The sequence below is a fragment of the Carcharhinus amblyrhynchos genome, chromosome 4, assembly GCF_965287045.1.
Source record: "Carcharhinus amblyrhynchos chromosome 4, sCarAmb.v2.hapA, whole genome shotgun sequence".
Lineage (NCBI taxonomy): Eukaryota > Metazoa > Chordata > Chondrichthyes > Carcharhiniformes > Carcharhinidae > Carcharhinus > Carcharhinus amblyrhynchos.
The window spans coordinates 90384125-90409226 of record NC_137327.1 but is presented as its reverse complement, the minus strand read 5'-3'; the positions used below and the strand labels follow the sequence as shown (position 1 = coordinate 90409226).

The following is a 25102-nucleotide window of genomic DNA, read 5'->3' as shown; positions in this document are numbered from 1 at the left end:
GGGCTTTGAATTACTCACTATGTTCAAAAGGGCTTTGTAAAGCTAAAGCATGACTTTACTCCGTTGTATCCTAGTCTTCTGGATTTAAACTCCAGCACTCTGTTAGACTTTCTGACTGCTTCCTGTACATATTCATGTCATTTTAATGATGTATCTGCTGCGAATCCCAGGTCTCTCTGGGCCCTACTGTTTCTAGCTTCTCACTATTTAGAAAGTACCCTCAAAAGTGCCCATTCACTTAATCTAGCAACACTCCTTTGTAATTTTATGCTTCTATCTTCACTGCTTACCAGTGTCAGTTACCTTTGTGCCCTCAGCAAATCTGAATATGTGGCTTTCTCCCACCATCCATGTCATTAATAAATACGGTGAATAGCTGAGGCCCCAACACAGATCCTTATCAGCCACCACCAGCTACATCCTGTAATTAGAATATCCTTCCTTAATCTTTCTTTCATTTGCCAAATCAATAATTTGCCTTCAATTCCATATTCGTCAATTTTAGCTAGCAGTCTTCCATAATGGACTTCTTTCTGAAAATCTATATAAATAATATTCCTACACATTCCCCTGTTTATGTATTTTAGTCACTCAGCTCTTCAAAATATTCAAGTCAGGTTCGACAGGCATGACTGACCCCATGCAAATCTTGCTGGATTTAATTAGTTGAAAGTTTTCAACCAGTTTAGTCACCCTATCCTTAATTATAATTCTAATAACTTCTCTACAATGGATGTCATCCTAACATGCTCAGATATATCTTCTTCATCTTCTTTAAAGAATGAATTGACATATGCAATTTTCCAATCTCAAGGAATGGCTCTTGAGCCAACAGAAACTTGGTGATGTAAAGTCTTGGACGTAGTTTGGCAGGTTATTGAGTTTTATGTAATCTTAAGTAGTTCAACAGTAATTTTTAACTACTAGACTTTTTATATGAATGCAGTAAAGGTCAAACCAGGAGCTGACTCCATACCTGCTTCTACACATGGCACTGTCTAACACCACATTCACCCATAGGTGGTGATCTTTTGTTTTCTTATGTCACTGTATTGGTGATACAGTGCTCACGTTAACCCTTTAGGTGCCAGGCCTTCATACTACACTTGGAACACTGGGCACAATTTTTCTGTTCACACTTTATGTGCTCCCACCAGTGGGAAAACCAAAGTATTTCCTGATGACATTAGCAGTGCCTAATTCACCCACCTGAACAATGCATTTTACGCATACTGGGAACCATGCCAGCCAACCCAGCTTTACAGAGATTGGGGTGCCATTTTCAAAGGGCATTCCAATATCCATACTGTTGGACAGTCCACCCCCAACCCCCATAATGGACATGGCGTCCCCTCTGGCAAGGGAAGTTCCCCAATCCCTCAGCACATAGGGGTATCCTCCCTCCCACCACTGAAAAAACAAGTCACTACACCACCACACTACACAGTCATGAGGGTGATTTTGAAGGCTTCCAGGTGTCCAATGGTGTCAAAGTGACCAGAGAACTTCAAAGGTTTTAAAGGACAGAGACAATAATGAATATCTTACCCCAGAATGGTATCTGAAATCATCACCCTGAGAAAGAACACCATCTTTCCCAGGGTAACATGGACAAATCAGCATCTAGACCCCCATCATTGGGGAGAGTCCTGAGGTCAACCCCTTCCTCCCAGCCCCTGCCCACCCAACCTCGTGGCCCTTTTGCAGGCTGGCAAGTTTTGTTTCCTTCTCCCTTTCTGAAGCTGTATCTGCTGTCATCCTTTCCTATTCATTGTAACTTTCCCATTGAGAAGGATCTATGTTTGTTTTGCATTATTGTGCACTTTTTCTATTAGTTTATGTTGTCTCTTACCTCTTTTGACAACTATGGCTTTTTTTTGACAAATAGTGCACTTGCCCTTTATGGGTATAAACTGGTTCTGTATTTTATTATTTCCTGAACACATCCCACTAATCCTTTGTCATTTTATTCAATAAGTAACTTGTCCAGTTTACTGTAGACTCTCACTTATTGAGAGTCTGTAGTAAACCTTTACTAACTCTTAAACCTTACCAGCAGTTTCACATTTCTCCCTATCAAATGCCAAGTTGAATTTCTTATATAATATACAAAAACAAAAATGCTGAAAAACTCAGCAGGTCTCACGGCATCTGTAGAAGTCATAATGTGGAGATACCGGCGTTGGACTGGGGTAAACACAGTAAGAAGTCTCACAACACCAGGTTAAAGTCCAACAAGTTTATTTCATAGTAAACCCACTAGCTTTCGGGGTTTGCCTCTTCATCAGGTGAGTGGGGAGTTCTGGTCACAAACAGAGCATATGAAGGCATACACAGTTTACAGAATACTGATTACAATGCAAGTCTTTACAGCTAATCAATTCTTAAAGGCGCAGACAACGTGAGTGGAGATAGCATTAAGCATAGGTTAAAGAGATGTGTATTGTCTCCAGACAGGGCAGTAAGTGAGATGTTGCAAGCCCAGGCAAGTCATGGGAGTTACAGATAATGTGACATGGACCCAAGATCCTGGTTGAGTCCATCCTCATGTGTGCGGAACTTGGCTATCAGTTTCTGCTCAGCGACTCTGTGCTGTTGTATGTCGTGAAGGCTGCCTTGGAGAATATTCAGCTGAAGATCAGAGGCCGAATGCCCATAACCGCTGAAGTGCTGGCCGACAGGATGGGAACAGTCTTACCTGGTGATTGTTGAGCGGTGTTCATTCATCTGTTGTCATAGCGTCTGCATGGTCTCCCCAATGTACCATGCCTTGGGACATCCTTTCTTGCAGCGTATCATGTAGACAATGTTGGCCGAGTTGCAAGAGTATGTGCCGTCTACTTGGTGGATGGTGTTCTCATGTTAGACGATGGCATCCATGTCGATGATCCAGCATGTCTTGCAGAGGTTGCTGTGGCAGGGTTGTGTGGTATTGTGGTCACTGTTCTCCTGAAGGCTGGGTAGTTTGCTGCAGACAATGGTCTGTTTGAGGTTGTGCGGTTGTTTGAAGGCAAGAAGTGGGGGTGTGAGGATGGCCTTGATGAGATGTTTATCTTTATCAATGACATGTTGAAGACTCTGAAGAAGCTGTTGTAGTTTCTCCGCTCCGGGGAAGTACTGGACAACGAAAGGTACTCTGTCCACCGTGTCCCGTGTTGTCTTCTGAGGTGGTCAGTGCGGTTTTTTGCTGTGGCGCGTCGGAACTGTCGATTAATGAGTCGAGTGCCATGTCCTGTTCTTATGAAGGCATCTTTCAGTGTCTGGAGGTGCTTGTTGTGATCCTCCTCATCTGAGTAGGTCCTGTGTATATGGAGGGCTTGTCCGTAGGGGATGGCTTCTTTATCATGTTTAGGGTGGAAGCTGGAGAAGTGGAGCATCATGAGGTTATCTGTCAGCTTGCGATACAGTGAAGTGCTGAAGTGACCGTTCTTGATGGAGATGTGTGTGTCCAAGAATACATCCTATTGTAGAGAATAATCCATGATGAGTCTGATGGTGGGATGGAACTTGTTGATGTCATCATATAGTTGACTCGTTGATTCAGTGATTCAGTGTACCGACAATTGAACAATGAGAAACACGACAGTTACCCGCAGATCCGACCAAGGAACACACCCGTCAACTCAACACTCTGATCAAGACGTTTGATCTGGACCTTCAGAGCACCCGCCATGCTCTCATCCCATGCATTCCCTGCGTTGGAGATCTCTACTGCCTCCCAAAGATACACAAGGCAAACACACCTGGCCGTCCCATCGTATTGGACAATGGGACCCTGTGTGAGAACCTCTCTGGCTATTTTGAGGGCATCCTGAAACCCATTGTACAAAGAACCCCCAGCTTTTGTCGCAACACTACAGACTTCCTACAGAAGCTCAGCACACATGGAGCAGTTGAATCAGGGGCACTCCTCGTCACAACGGATGCACTCCACACCAGCATTCCCCATGATGATGGCATTGCTGCAACTGCCTCAGTAGTCAATGCTGACAACTGCCAGTTTCCAGGTGCAATTTTACAACTCATCCGCTTCATCCTGGACCACAACGTCTTCACCTTCAACAACCAGTTCTTCATCCAGACACACGGAACAGCCATGGGGACCAAATTCGCACATCAATATGCCAACATCTTCATGCACAGGCTCAAACAAGACTTCTTCACTGCATAGGACCTTCATCCGATGCTACACACTAGATACATCAATGATATTTTCTTCCTTTGGACTCATGGTGAATAAACACTGAAACAACGATATGATGACATCAACAAGTTCCACCCCACCATCAGACTCACCATGGACTATTCTCTGGAATTGGTTCCATTCTTGGACACATGCATCTCCATCAATGACGGTCATCTCAGCACCTCACTGTACAGCAAGCTCTCAGATAAACTCACAATGCTCCACTTCTCCAGCTTCCACCCTAAACATGTTAAAGAAGCCATCCCCTACAGATAATCCGTCCATATACACAGGATCTGCTCAGATGAGGAGGATCACAACAGACACCTCCAGACACTGAAACATGTCCTCATAAGAACAGGATATGGTGCTCGACTCATCGAACGACAGTTCCGACACGCCATAGCAAAATACTGCACCGACCTCCTCAGAAAACAACACGGACACGGTGGACAGAGTATCCTTTGTCGTCCAGTACTTCCCCGGAGCGAAGAAGCTATGACATCTTCTCCGGCGTCTTCAACACGTCACTGATGAAGACAAACATCCCGTCAAGGCCATCCCCACACCCCCACTTCTTGCCTTCAAACAACCGCACAACCTCAAACAAACCATTGTCCGCAGCAAACTACCCAGCCTTCAGGAGAACAGCGACCACAATACCACACAGCCTGCCACAGCAACCTCTGCAAGACATGCTGGACCATCGACACGGATGCCATCATCTAATGTGAGAACACCATCCACCAGGTACACAGCACATAGTCTTGCAACTTGGCCAACATTGTCTACCTGATATGCTGCAAGAAAGGATGTCCCAAGGCAGGGTACATTGGGGAGACCATGCAGACGCTATGACAACGGATGAATGAACACCGCTCAACAATCACCAGGCAAGACTGTTCCCTTCCTGTTGGCGAGCACTTCAGTGGTCATGGGCATTCGGCCTCTGATTTTCGGCTAAATATTCTCCAAAGCGGCCTTAACGACATACGACAGCGCAGAGTCGCTGAGCAGAAACTGATAGCCAAGTTCCGCACACATGAGGATGGCCTCAACCAGGATCTTGGGTTCACGTCACACTATCTGTAACTCCCATGACTTGCCTAGGCTTGCAGCATCTCACTTACTGTCCTGTCTGGAGACAATACACATCTCTTTAACCTGTGCTTAATGTTATCTCCACTTACGTTGTCTGCACCTTTAAGAATTGATTAGCTGTAAAGACTTGCATTCTAATCAGTATGCTGTAAACTGTGTGTGCCTTCATATACTCTGTTTGTGACCAGAACTCCCCACTCACCTGATGAAGAGGTAAACCTTGAAAGCTAGCAGGTTTACTATCAAATAAACTGGTTGAACTTTAACCTGGTGTTGTGAGACTTCTTACGGCATCTGTGGAGACAGAAAAACAGTTAATGTTTTGAGTCCCAGAGTCTTACAGACACAAAACATTAACCGTGTTTCTCCCTCCACAGATACTGCCAGACCTTATGAGTTTATGAGGAGAGGTTAAATAGCTTGGGCCTGTACTCATTGGAGTTTAGAAGGCTGAGGGGGGATCTTATACAGACTTACAAGATAATGAAGGGGCTAGATAGGGTAGAGGTAGAGAGATTCTTTCCACTTAGAAAGGAAACCAGAACTAGAGGGCACAGCCTCAAAATAAGGGGGGCGCTGTTTAGAACAGAGTTGAAGAGGAACTTCTTCACTCAAAGGGTGGTGAATCCCTGGAATTCTCTGCCCATTGAAATGGTGGAAGCTACCTCATTGAATATATTTAAGTCACGGGTAGATAGATTTCTGATCGACAAGGGAATTAAGGGTAATGGGGAGCAGGGAAGAAAGTGGAACTGATCCACTTCAGATCAGCCATGATCTTATTGAATGGTGGGGCAGGCTCGAAGGGCTAGATGGCCTACTCTTGCTCTTAATTCTTACGTTCTTATGTTATGTTCTTATGACCTGCTGAGTTTTTCCAGCATTTTCTGTTTTTATTTCAGATTTCCAGCACCAGCAGTGTTTTACTTTAATATGAATTTGGTGTATGAACATCATTGCATTAATGTTCACATATGGTTAAGCAGTAAACCAAATCTGGCACAATGTTCATTCCTAGATTTGATAAAACATACAGGTGACCCATGGGCACTGACATGTGTTGTTGGGTTGGTCTCTGTGTGCCTTTCAGAAATGATGGTCACATCATGATGCTTTGATTTTGTCTTATTTTAAATCTGTAAAGCCTCCTCTCTGCTAAAACACTGTATGATTGTATGATTGACTGCTTAGCATTAGATTCACACTCTTAGGTTAAACTCACTTCAGAAAAGTCTCTCAGTTAAACTCACTGTCAGCCTATCATTCAATTAGCTTCTCGCAGCGTAACTTTGTCAATAAGGATAAATCTCCTTCAGTTAAATATTGGGAAGACTACTTACATTGTTTTCAGTCCATGCCACAAATGCTATTCCCTAACTATTGACTGCATTCCTCTCCTTGGCTACAGTCTAAGGTGGAACCAGACAGTTGGCAGCTCTGGTGCCATATGTGGCCATGATGTGGGTATGCCGGCGTTGGACTGGCGTAAACACAGTAAAAAGTCTGACAACACCAGGTTTTAGTCCAACCTATTTATTTGGTAATATTCTCACAAGCTTTCGAGGGGACAGCCTCTTTGTCAGGTGAATGGAGAGTTCTGGCCTCAGACAGAGCATATAAAGCACAGACAGTTTAGAGATTACTGATTAAAATGCGAATCCTTACACCTAACCTGCTGTTCAAGACCTGAAGTGGCTGACAATGTGAGTGGTAGGAGCACTGATCACAGTTTAAAGAGATGTGTATTGTCTCCAGACAGTACAGTAAGTGAGGTTTTGCAAACCCAGGCAAGTCACGGGGGTTACAGATAGTGCGACATGAACCCAAGATCCCTGTTGAGACCGTCCTCATGTGTGCGGAACTTGGCTATCAGTCTCTGCTCAGCGACTCTGCGCTGTCGTGTGTTGTGAAGGCCTCCTTGGAGAATGCTTACCCGAAGGTCAGAGGCTGAATGCCCGTGACCACTGAAGTGTTCGCCAACAGGAAGGGAACAGTCTTGCCCAAGAGACCCCAAGAGGCCAGCAACGAACACAATGAGACAGTCGATGAACCAGAACAGCCGACACAGAGATCCGCAGTGCAACAGCCTAAGAGGAAGGAATCCAATTGGACTCCTCCGGAAGGCCGCTGCCCTCGACTGGACTTGTATGCCCAAACCATCAGGAGGTGCGTTAACACCAGATTCATCAGCCGCACTCACAAGAGAGCCCCGAACATCACCCAAGCACAACGCAACGCCATCCACGCTCTCAAGACAAACCGCAACATTGTCATTAAACCAGCAGACAAAGGAGGGGCCATCGTCATACTGAACAGAACGGATTACTGTAAAGAAGTGTACCGACAACTAAACAATGAGGAACACTACAGACAATTACCCACAGATCCGACCAAAGAACACGCTCGTCAACTCAACAATCTGATCAAGACCTTTGATCCGGACCTTCAGAGCACCCTCCGTGCTCTCATTCCACGTACTCCCTGCATTGGAGATCTCTACTGCCTCCCAAAGATACACAAGGCAAACACACCTGGCCGTCCCATCGTATCGGGCAATGGAACTCTGTGTGAGAACCTCTCCGGCTACGTCGAGGGCATCCTGAAACCCATTGTACAAAGAACCCCCAGCTTTTGTCGCGACACTACGGACTTCCTACTGAAACTCAGCACACATGGAGCAGTTGAACCAGGGACACTCCTCGTCACAATGGATGTCTCAGCGCTCTACACCAACATCCCCCACGACGATGGCATTGCTGCGACTGCCTCAGTACTCAATGCTGACAACTGCCAGTTTCCAGATGCAATTTTACAACTCATCCGCTTTATCCTGGACCACAATGTCTTCACCTTCAACAACCAGTTTTTCATCCAGACACATGGAACAGCCATGGGGACCAAATTTGCGCCTCAATATGCCAACATCTTCATGCACAGGTTCGAACAAGACTTCTTCACTGCACAGAATCTTCAACCGATGCTGTACACTAGATACATCGATGACATTTTCTTCCTCTGGCCTCATGGTGAACAATCACTGAAACAACTATATGATGATATCAACAAATTCCACCCCACCATCAGACTCACCACGGACTATTCCCCAGAATCAGTTGCATTCTTGGACACACGCATCTCCATTAAGGACGGTCACCTCAGCACCTCACTGTACCGCAAGCCCACAGACAATCTCACAATGCTCCACTTCTCCAGTTTCCACCCTAAACATGTTAAAGAAGCCATTCCCTATGGACAAGCCCTCCGTATACACAGGATTTGCTCAGATGAGGAGGATCGTGACAGACACCTCCAGACCCTGAAAGATGCCCTCGTAAGAACAGGATATGGTGCTCGACTCATAGATCGGCAGTTTCGATGCGCCACAGCGAAAAACCGCACCGATCTCCTCAGAAGACAAACACGGGACACAGTGGACAGAGTTCCCTTCGTCGTCCAGTACTTCCCCGGAGCGGAGAAGCTACGACATCTTCTCCGGAGTCTTCAACATATCATTGATGAAGACGAACATCTCGCCAGGGCTATCCCCACACCCCCACTTCTTGCTTTCAGACAACCACACAACCTCAAACAGACCATTGTTCGCAGCAAACTACCCAGCCTTCAGGAGAACAGTGACCACAATACCACACAACCCTGTCACAGCAACCTCTGCAAGACATGCCGGATCATCGACATGGATACCATCATCACACGTGAGAATACCATCCACCAGGTACATGGTAAATACTCTTGCAACTCGGCCAACATTGTCTACCTGATACGTTGCAAGAAAGGATGTCCCGAAGCATGGTACATTGGGGAGACCATGCAGATGCTACGACAACGGATGAATGAACATCGCTCGACAGTCACCAGGCAAGACTGTTCCCTTCCTGTTGGCGAACACTTCAGTGGTCACGGGCATTCAGCCTCTGACCTTCGGGTAAGCATTCTCCAAGGCGGCCTTCACAACACACGACAGCGCAGAGTCGCTGAGCAGAGACTGATAGCCAAGTTCCGCACACATGAGGACGGTCTCAACAGGGATCTTGGGTTCATGTCGCACTATCTGTAACCCCCGTGACTTGCCTGGGTTTGCAAAACCTCACTTACTGTACTGTCTGGAGACAATACACATCTCTTTAAACTGTGATCAGTGCTCCTACCACTCACATTGTCAGCCACTTCAGGTCTTGAACAGCAGGTTAGGTGTAAGGATTCGCATTTTAATCAGTAATCTCTAAACTGTCTGTGCTTTATATGCTCTGTCTGAGGCCAGAACTCTCCATTCACCTGACGAAGAGGCTGTCCCCTCGAAAGCTTGTGAGAATATTACCAAATAAATAGGTTGGACTAACACCTGGTGTTGTCAGACTTTTTATTGCCATATGTGGCCCCAGCTGAGTGTCCGACCACATACCTGCTTCCACTTCTGTAACAGTGCTCTTTCCTCAGCACATCTGCTGCTGAAATCCTGGTCCATGTTTTTGAAACTCTTAGATTTGACTATTCTAATGCACTCTAGGCCAATTTCTCACATTCTGCCCTCGATAAACTTAATACAAACATACCTATGAACATACTTTGATAAACCCAGTACCATCCAAAACTCTGCAGCCTCCGTTCTAACTCATATTAAGTCCCATTTGCCCCTCATCTTTGTGCCCACTGACCTACGCTGGCTTGCAGTGAACAACATCTAAATTTTGCGTTCCTCATTATTGTTTTCAAATCTCTCCATGGCCTTATCTTCTCTATTTCTATAATCTCATCTAGTTCAACAATGCTATCCTACTTCTGGCCTTTTGAGAATGCCAATTTTGACCATTCTGTGCCTTTCAGTTGCCTGAATCTTAAACTTCTTGAACCACCGCAGTTCTATGGTGTAGATACATCCACAGTGCTGCTAGGGAGGCAGTTTCAGGATTCTGACCTAGAGACAGTCAGGATCGTGAGGAGCTTGGCAGGGAATGGTGGTATTCCTACGTATCTGCTCTCCTTGTCCTTCTAGATGGTAGCAGTTGCGAGTTTGAAAGGCTCAAGTCTTTGTATATTTCTGCATTGCACCTTGCAGATGGCACACACTGCTGCCACTATATGTTGATGCAAGGAGTGAATATTTTGGAAGGGGTGACAGTCAAGAGGCTGCTTTGTCCTGGATGGCATTAAGCTCCTTGAGTGTTGTTGGAGCTGCTCTCTATCAGGCAAGTGGAGAGTATTCCATCACACTCCTGACTTGTACCTTGTAGATGCTGGACAGATTTTGTGAAATCAGGAAGTGAGTCCACTCCACAGGATTCCTAGCCTCTGACTTGCACTTGTAGCCACAGTATTTATATGGCTGGTCCAGTTCAGTTTCTGGTAACCACCAGGATGGTGATGTCTTCACCCTGTAAGCTTTGCTGAGAATTGTTAGTGATATTGTTACAATCACTGCTGGTAATATAGTTCGACACATTTCACTTTTGGGTAATGACTGATCCATTCTATTTCAGAATTATTACCACAAGGGATGCGTTTCAGCAACTTTCAGGTGACTGAATTAGAACACAATGAGAGAGGGGAGGCAATGAAACCTTCCTGTGAATATAGCTTCATTATAGGCTTCTATTATTACAAATCACATTGTAATAATTTTAGTTGGAGACTGTACGGAAATACTGTGCCCTGGTGGTTTCTAAACTATTTCAATAATGCTCACAGCCTGTCAATAAATAAAGAAGTTGGCAATCAGAAAGTCACAAATTTCAGGATCAATAGTGTTTTTATTGCTGTAAGGACGAAAATTCAAATGATAAATAACAATGAAGGATATTTAACCTTTTCAACATTCTCTGCCTAAGGATTCTTTAGGCAGCCTGATTCTGCAGTTTTACTGAGGCACTTCCACACTGAGGTGCTGACTTTGCATTCTACAATAGGGAGATGTTTCTCCCAATTCTAACTGTCCTGATCCTGTTGTATTTTTATGGATCAGTTCAGTTAAGTACCATGACTGCTGTGTAGTGCAAATTCTATTTAAAATGGAAATACTTGCTAGGGATCTTCAAAATTCCAGTGTAGGGCATCAAACTGGTGAACTGTCACCCTTGAGGAATGGAAGCAAGAGACTTTAGCAGAGATGGTGAAATGGAAGGGCATGTGTTCATTGAGTTCCCCATTTCTTTATAACTCTTTTCCTATTTAACCCTACATTAATTATCAATCAGCTGCATCAAGTGACCTTTATACATTACTATTTAAAGCAAATTGTGAACTCCATTCTAACCTCTTGTTTGTCTTCAGATTTTCCAGGATTGATAAGCTGGCCACAGTGTGTTTGACTTTGTTAACATTTCAGAGTATGCGCTGCCTTCATTTTGTCCCTCATAAGTACCAGCCTCTACTGAGAGATCCAGAGGAAAATAGCTTGAATGGTCTGGGTGTCACAAGTGTGAAGAAGTAGCTGGGTGGAACACAATGTTACTGATTATAGGGCCATGGCACACTGCTGCTCAGCGCCAGATGTGGAGGTGCCAGCATTGAACTGGAGTGGGCACAATAAGAAGTCTCACAATACCAGGTTAAAGTCCAACACGTTTATTTGGAATCATGAGCTTTCGGAGCACTGCTCCTTCATCAGTTGAGTGATAATCCAGATGGTCAGTACAAACAATAAAAAGACATCCTAAAAAACAGCCTAATAAATATCTGTATTGCAGACCACCTCGCTTGGAAAAGCATTGTAGCCAATCGGCCCAACTGGAAGCAAACGCTGAAGCTTGGTTTAGTATAGTTTGAGGACAATCTATGTCAAACTTGCAACATCAGAGATGGCACAGCTGTACAAGTTCTCCTGACCATCACGTTCTGTGAATGTCAATATTGATTGTGTATTGGACTCCTCAGTTATGACAGCATTGACCCTTGGAAGATGATGAAGTCACTTACAGCTAGCATAACAGGGAGTCTACCACCAAGAATTAACCAGGTTTCTTTTAGTCAATTCAACTTATATGGAAAAATCCTCAAAACCTGAAAATTTCAGAGATCTCAAACAAAAAGAAAAAGCTGGCAATACAAATAATACAGACAACATCTGCAGATAATTAGAAATGCTAATATTTTGGGGATAGCCTATCATTAGATAATGCATGACCTGTTCAGTATTTCCAGCATTTCCTGTTTTTGTTTGAGATTATAAAGAACTGTCCACCTTTGAGCACTGGGGGATCTGAGAATGCATCTTTTAGGAGCAATGATAAGCCATTCACAAGGGCACTGGTGAATATCTGATACTTGGTCCACCCTTGTCAATGAGCAAAATGTTTTACGGACTCATGCTGAGCAGAGATGCTCAACAGCCAGGGACCCAACATTTATAAGGTTCATGCAGTAACGTACCCAAAACTTAGGTGATCAACCCTCTGGGAATTGAGAGTTGGCAAAGGTATCTGAGGATGATCAAGTCTGATTTCCAAGACCGTCATGAGGACGGCATTGTTCTGCTGTATACCTCAGTTATTATGACTTTGCTCCACTACTTAATCTCAAGTATCTCATCTCTTCCAATTTAAAGTAATTTGTTCTAAATTACAATGTCAATCCTCTATCTGCTGGTCTTGGAGGAGGTACAATATAGATTCACCAGAATAATACCCATGGACTCCAAAAGGTTAATTATAAAGAGAAATTAACCAAATTTGGGTTGTACTCCCTGGAACTGAGAAGGTTAAAGGGGGATTTAATTGAAGGAATCAAGACTTTAGTGGGAAAAGATAGGATGGATAGAGTAAATCATTTCTACTAGTTGGGGAGTCTCTGGGACTTGGGGGACAAAGCTTAAAAATGTGAACCGGGTCTTTGAAGAATAAAATGATCAAACTACTTGCTAATTAACTTTTACACATGTACGGTAATAGAAGTTGAAACTCTCTTGTGCAAATGTTGATACTGGATTAATAGTTAATTTTAAAGCTGAATTTTATAGATTTTTGGTGATGAAGGATATTAGCCAGAATTCTTTGGCCATTAATGCTGGCAGGATTCTCTAGTCCCGTGGGAAGCACACCCCTGCCTGCAGGTTTCCCACCAGCATGGGTGACGTCAATGGGAATTCCCATTAATAGAGGCAGGACAAAAGAATCCCACCCCGAGCAAACAACACACCACCTCCTGCTGGCAGGAATCACATGGTTGTGAGGTCAGAGGACCTTGCCCATAAAGTTAGGTTACTAAATTGCCATGACCTTACAGATTGACAGGACAAGCTTGATGGACAAAAGGACCTATTCCTACCTGTTTATTTTTAATTGCTGTTGTTACCTGCAAGATTATATTCTTTGTGCACAGTTGAATTTACTTTGCTATTGTATTGGGCCGTGAGCACAAGCCTCTTTTTTGTTCTAGGTCATCTCCCTTTTCTTAGGTAGTTCTGGGTTTTCTGTGATGTCAGCTTTTACACGTTCTTTCTAACAATTCTGTATCCTCTGCTGGATGGTCTCTTTCTGCTAACTGGTCTCCTTCAATGAGATAATTTTCATCTCTTCCACTGGGACTTGTAGTTTATGTTGAGCTAGCTCTGAGGGGTGGCACAGTGGTTAGCACCGCTGCCCCACAGCATCAGATTCAATTTCTGGCTTGAATCACTGTCTGTGCAGAGACTGCATGTTCTCCCCGTGTCTGCATGGGTTTCCTCCGGGTGTTCCGGTTTCCTCCCACAGTCCAAAAGGCATTCCCGTAGGTGCATTGGCCATGATAAATTCTCCCTCAGGTGCCAGAGTGTGGCAACTGGGGGATTTTCAAAGTAAGTTCATTGCAGTTTTAATGTAAGCCTACTTGTGACTAACTGATCAACTTTAAACTTGATTTGCTCCTGTTCAGAATATTGCTCTGATGTTGCTAAAGCATCTTCACTCGCTTCCCAAGATCTCTTTTGTTTTCCACTTGTTGTTCAAAGATCCTCTATTATCTTTTGCTGGATCGGTTGGATCCTCCAAAAGCTGCTGCTCCCAGTCTTGCGTGCCTTTCCCCCTCTACCACTGTTCCTTTGATCATCTTGACTATCTGCATTGACTCTGTGGATTTATGTTTTGCTCTCCAACAGCTGCCCATAATTCATCATTCTTGAACAAAGCTCTTGCCATCCACAACCTCATTGAGAATGATATTTTCGCTTTGACTGAAATTTGGTGGATGTTGGTAGCATCTTTACTGAAGCCTCCCAAGCTGATTAGACTTTTCACTGCCTGCTTCCCCAACCACTATGTTCATGTTGTGACCCATATTATTAAATGCACCTTGGCCTTTTGGTACCTTCACCTTCTCTGAACATCTTAATTTTTCCAACCCTCTCAACATTTGTTTAACATTCTTCATGTTTGTGACCACCAACCACTCCCCTCCCAAGTTCCACTGAGTTTCTCCTCTCAAAATCAAATTCTGTAACTACCAGAAGGAGTGAGCTGTGTCAATGGGGAGGGAAAACAAAATGATTTTGATTTTTCCATGGCCTACCTTCTGAATGATGGGATAGAGTGAGAAGGCTGACACATGAGCCACCAATTCCAGATCCAAAAACTGTAATGCGTAAGGGATCCCCTCCAAAGAATGCAATGTTCTCGCTGATCCAACGCAGAGCCTGGATCTGATCGAGCAATCCATAATTGCCTTTCGCAGCTTGATCCCCAGTGCTCAAGAAACCTGCAATGAACAGAAAGCATTGTATGTGTTCTTAAGCATGCCAAGCAGGGACATGAACATTTCACTATGTACTATGCCACCTGCTATGTAAGTAGTGTGTTGTATTTATACAGCACTTTCTGAACGTGAGAAAAACTTAAGCTTTTACAATCATGAAAAATATAAATAGGCTTTGTGACATATCTCTTGTGCATTATGTTATGATTTCAGCTGCTATTAATACTGGACAAGTCAGATCCCAAAGCGAAATTTGGCTTGTTAGATCCTAACCTTTTTGTTTACAAACCATGGAGGAAATGTACTGAACTAATTTAGAGGAATCTGCTGATGAACTTTTAATACTACAAATAAAATGACCATTCAAATGACAAAAGTGCATTATTACACTAGTCAAAAATTTTGGAAAGATCTAGATACAAACACAAAGTAGACAATTCAAATTCCCACTATTTTTCTACCCCAACAATACCTTTGTAGACATATAAACCAGTGAGTAGTTATCACTAGCTTGACACTATGGATGGAGTTTTTCTGCTCTTCCTGCTGACAGGACCATCTAGTCCCACAAATGGCGCAACCAACCATTTGTTTCCCAATGGATTCAATGGGAAATTCCATTGGTAACAGCAGGACTGGGGGTTGGAGGGGGGAGGGGAGGATACAGAGAATCCCGCACAAAGGCTCTTGTTTGGGAAGAGCATAGTTGTAGACAGTTTACTTCTGGTGAATTCCTGAGCATTCACTTGCTGCTCTTCAACCAACTTGTATCTCTCCTCCAAGACCGAGAGAATGAAATCACTGCGCATTGAAACTGTAGTTGAAGTATCAATTAACTTGTTAATTTAGTGAGTGTAGATCTATTTATTTGTTAGTAAAGTTCATGTGCCCCAAAGATCCATGGGGTTAGGGCCATTATCCAGTTTAAGTACTTATCAATAGCCACCACAGTTGACCAACTAAAGGTTATAGGCCTTCAACAACACTTGGGTATAATAAGGTACAATTCCCTCAACCAATCCTTCTCCACCACAAAAGATACAGCATACAGCAACATCTGTGGCGAATCAAAGTTAGTACTGAGTCCTCTATGATTTATACTCTTTGTAAGGGAACACATACATATCTTCCAAAAAAAACTCTTCAATTTCAGAGGCTCAAAATTGTACCCTAGCCTAGATTCCATGGTCAGACACACTTCCACCAAGGAGTTGTGAGGATGTGCTTGGTAAATTACATACTGGATTGCAATTTTGGTTTTGGCTACAGGAATTCCAGCTCTACACTCCCAATATCAATGGCCTAGTAAAGGCAGGCTTCTACTGGGTAACCATAGAATCATTAGTATAAGGCCATGTCTTGCCATATCAGGATTCCAGTGGAGTTGCAGTGACTCTAGTGCAGTCCATGAGAGTTATGGTGATTGTCCAAAAAAAAGCTACAGATTCTTAATCTTTCAGTATTTTAGATCTCAGGAGTTATGACAATAAATACACTTTTAAAAAAGGTGAAGTTGAAACAATGGCTATATTCTGTTTGTCTCTAAATGTCTCTAACTTTCCTTATATATAGTATTATCTAACATGCTACCGATACCTATACTCTTTAATCCAAATGATATCTGTGTTCAGGATACTGTGGGGTTCCTGGTTGCATACTTCCAGCCGTGTCCAGATTGGGAGCCCAGAGCCTTGTCAGAAATATGGGGCCCAGGCTTCATTTTAATAATAGTAGTGATTGTTGTGTCTCTATTCCTTGACAAAGCAAAATAATGTCAAATGGAAGCCAGTCAGGTACAGCGGTTTCACTGAGATGAGAGCCACCTTAGTCTTCAAAGAAGAAATATTCTGAGGCAGTCACTTCTCAACCATACATGATTTATGAGTACTTTGCAGAAGTAGTAAATTAGAAGCTAAAGCAAGTGCCAGGTAGAAGACTCAATTGCAATTTGAATTTGTGACAGTATTGGAAGCTTTTGTTGAATTTATATATTCTATATATTTGACTGGATTTAGTGATTCCTTTGTTGCAGAATGATAGATCCCCTAGTCCATTTTCTCTTCTTCTCATGTGCATGTCTGCTGTTGCAACGGTCAGGGCCTTCTCCATCTGCTTTGTAAACATTGTCTCCGTCACCTTGATTAAGTAGTAATCCTGTCTGCATATCATTACTATACAGGATGCAGCAAGCAACAATGATTCACGTTGGGTTTCAACAGATTCATTCAGGCATCTAAAAAGAGACCAGAATGCCAACAGTCTTGTCTATTAGGCTCTTGTAATCTCCTGAGCCTCGTTATATTTATTCTTCCTCTCTGTGGATGCCATATGAAATCAGAAGTTATGACCGTAGTCCATAATTCTGATACCCAATCAATCAGCTTGATACATGATTTTGAATTATCAGGGCTGTTATGATGGATTGCTGCATGATGAAAGCATCATGAAAGGTTCCAGTGCAATGGGTATTAACACACAGTATAGAGAGAGCAGAATTATGCACTAGCTGCATAATTTAAGGAGCTTGTCAGATGGGGCTTTAGGTGCAACATTAGTTGCAGCAATTACTCCTTGTACCTATGGGAAACCTGCAAATCTGAAGAGTTTAATTGCTCTCTCTTTGATTCATAGGTTCATTGGGACATACTAACAGTGAGGTAATCTGAATACAGCAAGTGACCTTCTTCAAGTTGTGATGAGCTGCTGCCTGACAGATGTGACTAAGGTCATCCGAACCAGTCTGGAAGAATTCATGTTGAAGTTTCTTGTTGAAGTGATCTGCAGGTGTTCAGCCCTCAGCTATCATCAACTCAACAGCATCTGGGGAAAGCATACCTTCTGAAGCATTGCTAAGCAAATGGTTTGTAAACCTTGTTGACCAGGTATCTATGGACTGAATTTTCTTGGCTAAATAATGGTGGCTTGGGTGTGAGGGAGCCAGGAAAATGGGAGGGAGTCATGTCTGGAAAATGCATTCCCACTGCTGGGAGGTTTTCCGTGGACGGATGGAAACCTAACCTGTTGACTGCACTACGGCGGTGAGTAGCCAATTAAACTGATTATACACCTATCTAGGTCCAACTTTCCAGGCATGCTGGCATCTTTACACTAGCAGAGTGTCCTTGCCCTGCCCCTACATGTGGGCCAGCCATCTCCACGCAGGAAGCCTCCATGTTGTATGCCATTGGAGCCACGGCACCAGGCCCAATGAAGGATGGCCATGAGGAAAAGTGACACCCACAGCCAAACAATGCCATCAGAAGTGTTTTCCCTTCTGCATCAAGGGGCTAATATCTTTGGCACAAATAATTTCAATGTTAAACACACGCCTCTGAAGCTGGCTTCATGTTGAGGCCCACCTCTCCCAGTGGAATTGTCGGCCACTGATTGGACCTACAGCAAAAGGAGCCTACCCATTGTCTGTAATAGAATGGCAAACATGGAAGTGCCTCGTTAGGATGCCTCTTCCACTAAGTTTGAACCATTGGATATGCTGCTGATTAGCATGAAGTGAATTATAATTCTAACCCCATTTGGGACTATCCCAGATCAGGACCTACCCCCTAATAAGCATTTTCATCTGAGTTCAAAATAGACATGACCTGCAGACAATTGTTTCTGGTCTGAGCAAGTGAACCATTTCTTCCCCAAGGAAGGTAACCATCAAGAAATATTACCTTCTATCAGATAGCACTTTTAAATAAATATCAGCTAGGTTTTAATTACCCAGATATTATAAGGATCTGAGGGTCTCTTTGAAAAATTGTATCATCTCACTTTAAGAGTCTACAGAGAGAGGCTGTCCTTAATTTTGTATGCAGAATACTATGTGTGACATTATTGAAAGAATTTTACTGGCTCGCTCCGCCCATCGCATCGAGAGCCGTGAAATCGGAATTATGCCTGATTTCTTGGTTCTCCTGATCTGATGAGAGGTGGATTTCCAGCAAGGTCAGTCTTTTGCTGGAAAGAGCAAGAGGCTGAATAAATTATGTTAACATATTTTAATGTGAATTGCATGTTATTAGTGAGTCTGGTGCTCAATCGTGCAGGCTCGCTTGCCTTTATGGCCTCGCTGGGAGAGGTTCCCTCTGGCAGGGAAAACACCTGCTCCCTATTAATGCAGAACAGTTATATTCATCTTGCCAGTGGAACTGGAGGCCATTGAAGCCCCCTGGGGAGGCCAAGGGCAAGGGTAGGTGCCCCTCAGGCAATGTCAGCCTGGCTGTGCCTGCCTGGCACGTTGGCACTGCCAGGCTGGCACCTTGGCACAATCCACCGGGAAGGGCATATGGAGACACGGCTTATGAGGGGCAGGGCTTATAGGGGTGGGACATAAAATGTTGAAATGTTGGGGCCCGAAGGCGCAGCTTGATTGGTGGTGTGGGGGGGGGGGCTGCTGTGCACTCTGCCTCTGATTGGATGGGTGGGGAGGGAGGCCTGCTGCCCCCTTCAGGTAATTGAAGCGGGGGATGGGAGGAGCCTGCTGCCACTCTGCACCATCACCGGTGGAGGGGAGAGAGGTATGATAGGTCAAGGTGGCAGAGGATGTGACGGATCGATATCTCTGAGCTGTGTCGGGCTCGCGATCAGTGACCGCAGGCCCCTGGGGTTGTGCGGGGTACAGCGGGGGAGTTTGAGGGTGCCTGCAATACCAGGGGCCTGAAAGCTATCTCTCTGTCTGTCAGACCCGTGCTATTGGAGTTGTGCATGTGTAGAATCAGAGATCTATGTATGCGCATTAGCTCCCTCTGCAGGCTGGCAGATGATTTAAGCCTAGCCCACTGCCTGCAGCAGCTAGAAACAGTCTAGCCCATATTGTTACTGACTGAGTTCCTAAGATTGGGAGTAAAATTTGCCCAAAAGTAAATCAGGAACTCTCCCATTTTCACATTAGCTGGATACTTAGAATCATTCTTGTAAAGTTCTGCCCTATATCTCAATAAATTATTCATAAGTTTATTAAAAAACCTTAACATGCAATACACTTTAAAGTAGATGAATACATCACAATTTTAAAGAATGTAGAAAGATGGAAAACATAACCTTCCTTATAATTTTAATCCAGTAAAAGGGACTCTTAAATACTACAGATAAAAATCTCTCATGGTATCCATCAAATAGTTAAAGCAGTTTAGTTTAGAGATCTGAATAGCAAAACACAAAAATGGCTCAGTTAAAGTGTCCGGCTCTTCAACATTGAGAAGCATTGGTTTTAAAATTCCTCCTCCATACTTTGGAGTTTCGGGAGAAAAAGCCTCTGGTCGGAACATTATGTAGTAAAAAGTCTGACAACACCAGGTTTTAGTCCAACCGATTTATTTGATAGTAAACTCACAAGCTTTCGAGGTTTCCCTCTTCGTCAGGTGAATGGAGAGTTCTGGCCTCGGACAGAGCATATAAAGCACAGACAGTTTAGAGATTACTGACTAGAATGAGAATCTTTGTAAGTTTACTATCAAATAAATCGGTTGGACTAAAACCTGGTGTTGTCAGACTTTTTACTGTGTTTACCCCAGTCCAACGCCGGCACATCCACATCGGAACATTATGGCCATTCATGCTGGCAGAATTTTCCCATCCCACTGCAGTGAATGTAAATTTGGCTGAGCACCAAATTCTGGGACTTTGCTGCAGCGGGAGTGTGGCATGTGTGGCTGGTAAAATTGTGCTATTTATACCCCATTGAACTAAATTACATCATTCTTAGAAGTTATGTGTTGTTTCTTTGTTTAAACTACTCCCTTTTGATCATCCTTTATCATTCACTATTATTGATGTTTATTTAATTGTTGAGGCTTGTCCTGTATGAACGTTGTGAGTGTTTATCTCGTCAATAAATGTTGGCATTATGTTCAAATATTTTGTCTCTATATTTTGTAAAGTAATTTTTAAACTCTGGGGCTCATTCCCAGAGGCTCAAATCCCATTATGGCTGGTGAGTTCTGAGAGGGGTCATAATAGAATTTGCGACGAGAAGATTGCATTTTGAGATTCTTCCCGCCTCCAGCAGGCAATGTTATCTGCTTTCTGGTGGATGCACAGCGAGGGTATGAACCAGAATTGCGCGCATAAAAATTAATTTAAATATTCAAAACTGGCTTTACTTTAATTCTCCCATGCACCTGTGTGACTGGACCAGAATTTTATCAGCCTGTCCATTACAGGAATCGGAGCGGGCGAGTGGCGGAGCATGGGAAGGTCCATTGACCGTGGGCAGGATTTTACCGTTTTGGGATGAGTGAGGCCATAAAATCCAGCCTCAGGTCTCCAGAAATGGACATCAGATGTGATGATCATGCTGGGGAGCTCAGAGGCCATTGGTGGTTAAGGACATGGTTGCCCTGGTAGTGCCCCCAGCACTCTAGCAGTGCCAGGTTGCCAGGGACAGTACCACGTTGACACTACAAAAGGGAGGGGCATGAAAGGAGTACAGTCTTAAAGGCTGGGGTCTATAGGAGAGCCCATTGAGGGCATTCGCACACATGGTGGGGGTGGAGGGGGGGAGATTTGATGCCAGCAATGATGTGGAGCTCTGATGATGTCACTAATTAAGTGGAGCTTTTGGTGCCAGCAATTGGGGGAGGCTTCAAAGTTAATCTGAGATCGGGGTATTTGACATTTGAGGAGCAGCCTTGCTGGCATCTTTATGCCCTGTCCCTCTCATTCACATCATAAATCACCCCCCCTCCCTTCCATCCAAAAAAATGAGCAAGTGGCGGAGGATTGTGATTGGGATCGCGCTGACCGATCCTGTGGGATTACCATCACATTTCCTGCCAGAGATGACACTTGGTTTTTTTTTTGGAGAATTGCATCCACTGTTTTTTTTTCTAGCTCATTTAAAGCCTACATTCTTAAACATCTGTCCTTTATAAAAGGTGTCTGATAATGTTCAATTCTCATTGTTCGAAGCCCACTAGCCTTTCCTGACATCCTGAGCTAGATGTTAAGGATCCCTTCTAAATAGAAAATGGTGTCAGTTCCCAGCCTGAACGATAATTAATGATGTTACAATCCTACTAACATTCTTTTGGTAAAGAATAAAGCATTTAAAATCATGAAAAGGTAGAGCTTATCGATACCTGGACTCAAAAATTCCAGTGGATTCTAGAAACAAGAAGTAATGTTCATCTGTCTTTAATTAAATTCAGCACTGCTCCTGTGAGTATGCAAAAGACTCTTGGGTAAAATGGCCCATTTTCTGCCTGTAGTCATTTATTCAAATCTAAAGTTTAATGTCCTAATTATGTATGAATTCTACCTAGTACCTACATTCTACCTAATGATCCCTTTAATCCGTGACAAGCGCCTCTCCATCAGAATCCTGAAGCTAGTGGGAAAATACAGCCATTAAATAAATATTTTTCATGATGCCATACTTTAAATTCATCCAACTGGTTTATTTAATTTTCCTTTTCTCTTCATTCTGCAGAAATGGAGGAAATGGTGTATTTGGTGTTACCTTCTGCAGGTTCTAGCTGACCTGGAGGCTCTCTTACTGCTTGCCATAGGCAAATGAAAGGTTTGCAGGTTGACAATCAATCTTTATGAATGCACCTTCTATGGCTATCAGGTCCTAGAAAGGGGACTCAAACCTGGAGCTTTTGATTCAGAGGTAGGGGTGCTACCATTGTACCTCAAGACACTCCTATCTCAAGAGCGACTAAACTTCATCCACTGACTTTGTCTACACTTCCCACTGCCTTGCAAAAGCAGTCAGTGTAATTAAGGACCCTAGTAACCAGGACGTATTCTCTTCCACCTTCTTCAGTCAGGAAAATGTTACAAAAGTCTGAGATCGCATACCAACCAATTAAAGAACAGCTTCTTCCCTTGCTGCCATCAGACTTCTGAATGGACCTACCTTATGTGAAGTTGTTCTTTGTCTACATCCTAGCTTTGACTGTAATACTACATTCTGCACACCCTCCTTTCCTTCTCCACTATGTACTCTGAATGGTATGCTTTGTCTGTGTAGCACGCAAGAAACAATAATATTCACTGTATACCAATACATGTGACAATAATAAATCAAATCAAATAATCAGCAACTAATTAATTGGTAATAATGCACTCCAGTAGACTGAAAATGGCAATAAAGAATGCCACATAAATGCAAGTTCATTCTTCTTCATTTCCCCAATTGAAGCATTCTGGACACAAATCAGGTCACAAGTCAGGTATAAAATGAATAGTAAGTCATGTGTGAGCCAAAGACTTTATTTATGCTTTAATGCATCCTTCAATCAAAAGGCATGATCCTTGTATTCTGGAGACTGAACTACAGCCAGCCTGAGGTCACCCCTGAGTTCCCCTTCTGAAAAGCTTCCCAATTCTCACAACACAAAAAAAATCTCTGTTGGTGGGTAGCCCCAAATTCAGCATTATTCTTCATCGTTGTGACTACTTCCAAAATATTCAGTCAAATATTTTCTGGAAAGTTTGAATCTTGAAATTGTTTTATCTTATTTGTTTTAACTGCTCTTTCCAGAAAGGAAATTTGTCTTTTACAAGCCTGCAGGTTTTGGCAATTATTTCCCCCTCATTTCCTGTAGCAATTGGTTGATTCATCAGTGAATCCCACAGAAACGTTTAGCTGCAGCAGAGATCACTGAATTTTCTGTTAATAGCCTGACACACTGGGGATAACCTTGACTTTGGACAATGGTGTAAAACAAGCAATATCAGATCAGCCTCTGGTTATACATCTCTGCCAACTGTTTGAAAAGAGATGAAAATTGGCAGATGTATAATGGTGACAATTCAAATATAGCCAATTAAACACCGTGACCTGGAGTCAAAATTACCCCACTGACACTGGTTGGTTGTACCTTGAATAAGCTTTGAAGCCCAGGTTTTACCCAGCAGAACAGGGAAAGAGAAAATTTGTAATTTGTTTTAAAGAATGCAGGATTATCTATATATTTCTTAATTGCTTTGCCTCATAAAATTCACTTCATTGTTTTTCAGAGTGAAGGAGAATACATTGTATTACTTGAAGAAGAGATGACATTTAATGACCTCTGCATAAAACAATCTGTTTTAGTCACTAGCTTGAAGAGCTGACTTCATAGTTATCATTAATATAAATGGAAAGACTATTGCATGGATTTGTACAGAATCCAAAAGTGCTAATTGAAATAGGTTTGAACTTGAATAGGGGCCCAGTCTGGACTTGGATATGTTTCCAGTAGGTAAAAAAAGGGAATGTGCGTACAAAGTAGGGCAACCATCTATCTTCTGTCTATTTTACACCCTTCTATGAATATAATGTGACAGAATATTTTCTGTGATTGTAAGTTTTAGCAGGTTGTGTCTGATAGGTTGCTTACAACCACAATAGTAATCATTAAAATTTAAAATTAAGAGAACCAGGGTTTGGACCTACTGAATTAAAAACACAGGATTGAAATAATGATCTGAAAGATGAATGGAAATACATATCTAATTAGTGTACCATGCATGTGAATGCCATCCTGATAATGTAAGAATCACACACTGGTATCCATGGCCAAGATCAGTCTCCATTGGTTAAGACCAAATCTATTTGACTGGTAAAAATTAATCAAATTACATCAAGAGCTCTCTTTTCAGGTGTCTGGATGCACACACACATTTATCTTATGAGAGCTTCAAACCAGATATTGAAGAGAATTTCAAATGATACCATTCGAATAATCTTTCAGTCTTCAGAGGTACAAATGAATGTTCCTTCTGGGGTTCAGGAAAGCATGAAAATGACTGCAGGAATGCAAGTTCTTCCCACTTTGTCCTTAAAACAGGCTTTTGTTTCGCTATCGTGTGATTTCATTTCTTCAAGCCATTCAATCCATTTAGACTGAAACATTCCTGCTGGAGTTGGGAATGTGGAAGCTGCAACTGCAGGAAATGGATAGATGTATCACATGAGTTGCAGCCGATGGAGTGTCCCATGCTGGTAATGGCACTATTGTGGGTAATTGTGCATAACACTGGGTAGATTATGAGATCATCCAGCTTCTCAGGCTGATTTAATACACTTCCTGTCAATTTAGAGCACACAGCTCCAATGAATGCTGTGTCCTAAACATTCCCAGGTGAACATTAATTCAGTTACTTGATGGATCACCCAGTGCTGCTATTTAAAGAACCCCA

General features: G+C 43.1%; 1 protein-coding gene across 2 annotated transcripts in view; it reads right to left on the bottom strand.

Moving 5' to 3' along the window:
• The window catches only part of nlgn3a (neuroligin 3a), a 274546-nt gene that overhangs the window by 61768 nt on the left and 187676 nt on the right, over positions 1-25102 (bottom strand). For both annotated transcript variants that reach the window (XM_080187521.1, XM_080187522.1), the window contains one exon: positions 14783-14968. In XM_080187521.1, coding sequence (XP_080043647.1) covers positions 14783-14968 — 186 coding nt within the window. The remainder of the gene's footprint in view (positions 1-14782; positions 14969-25102) is intronic.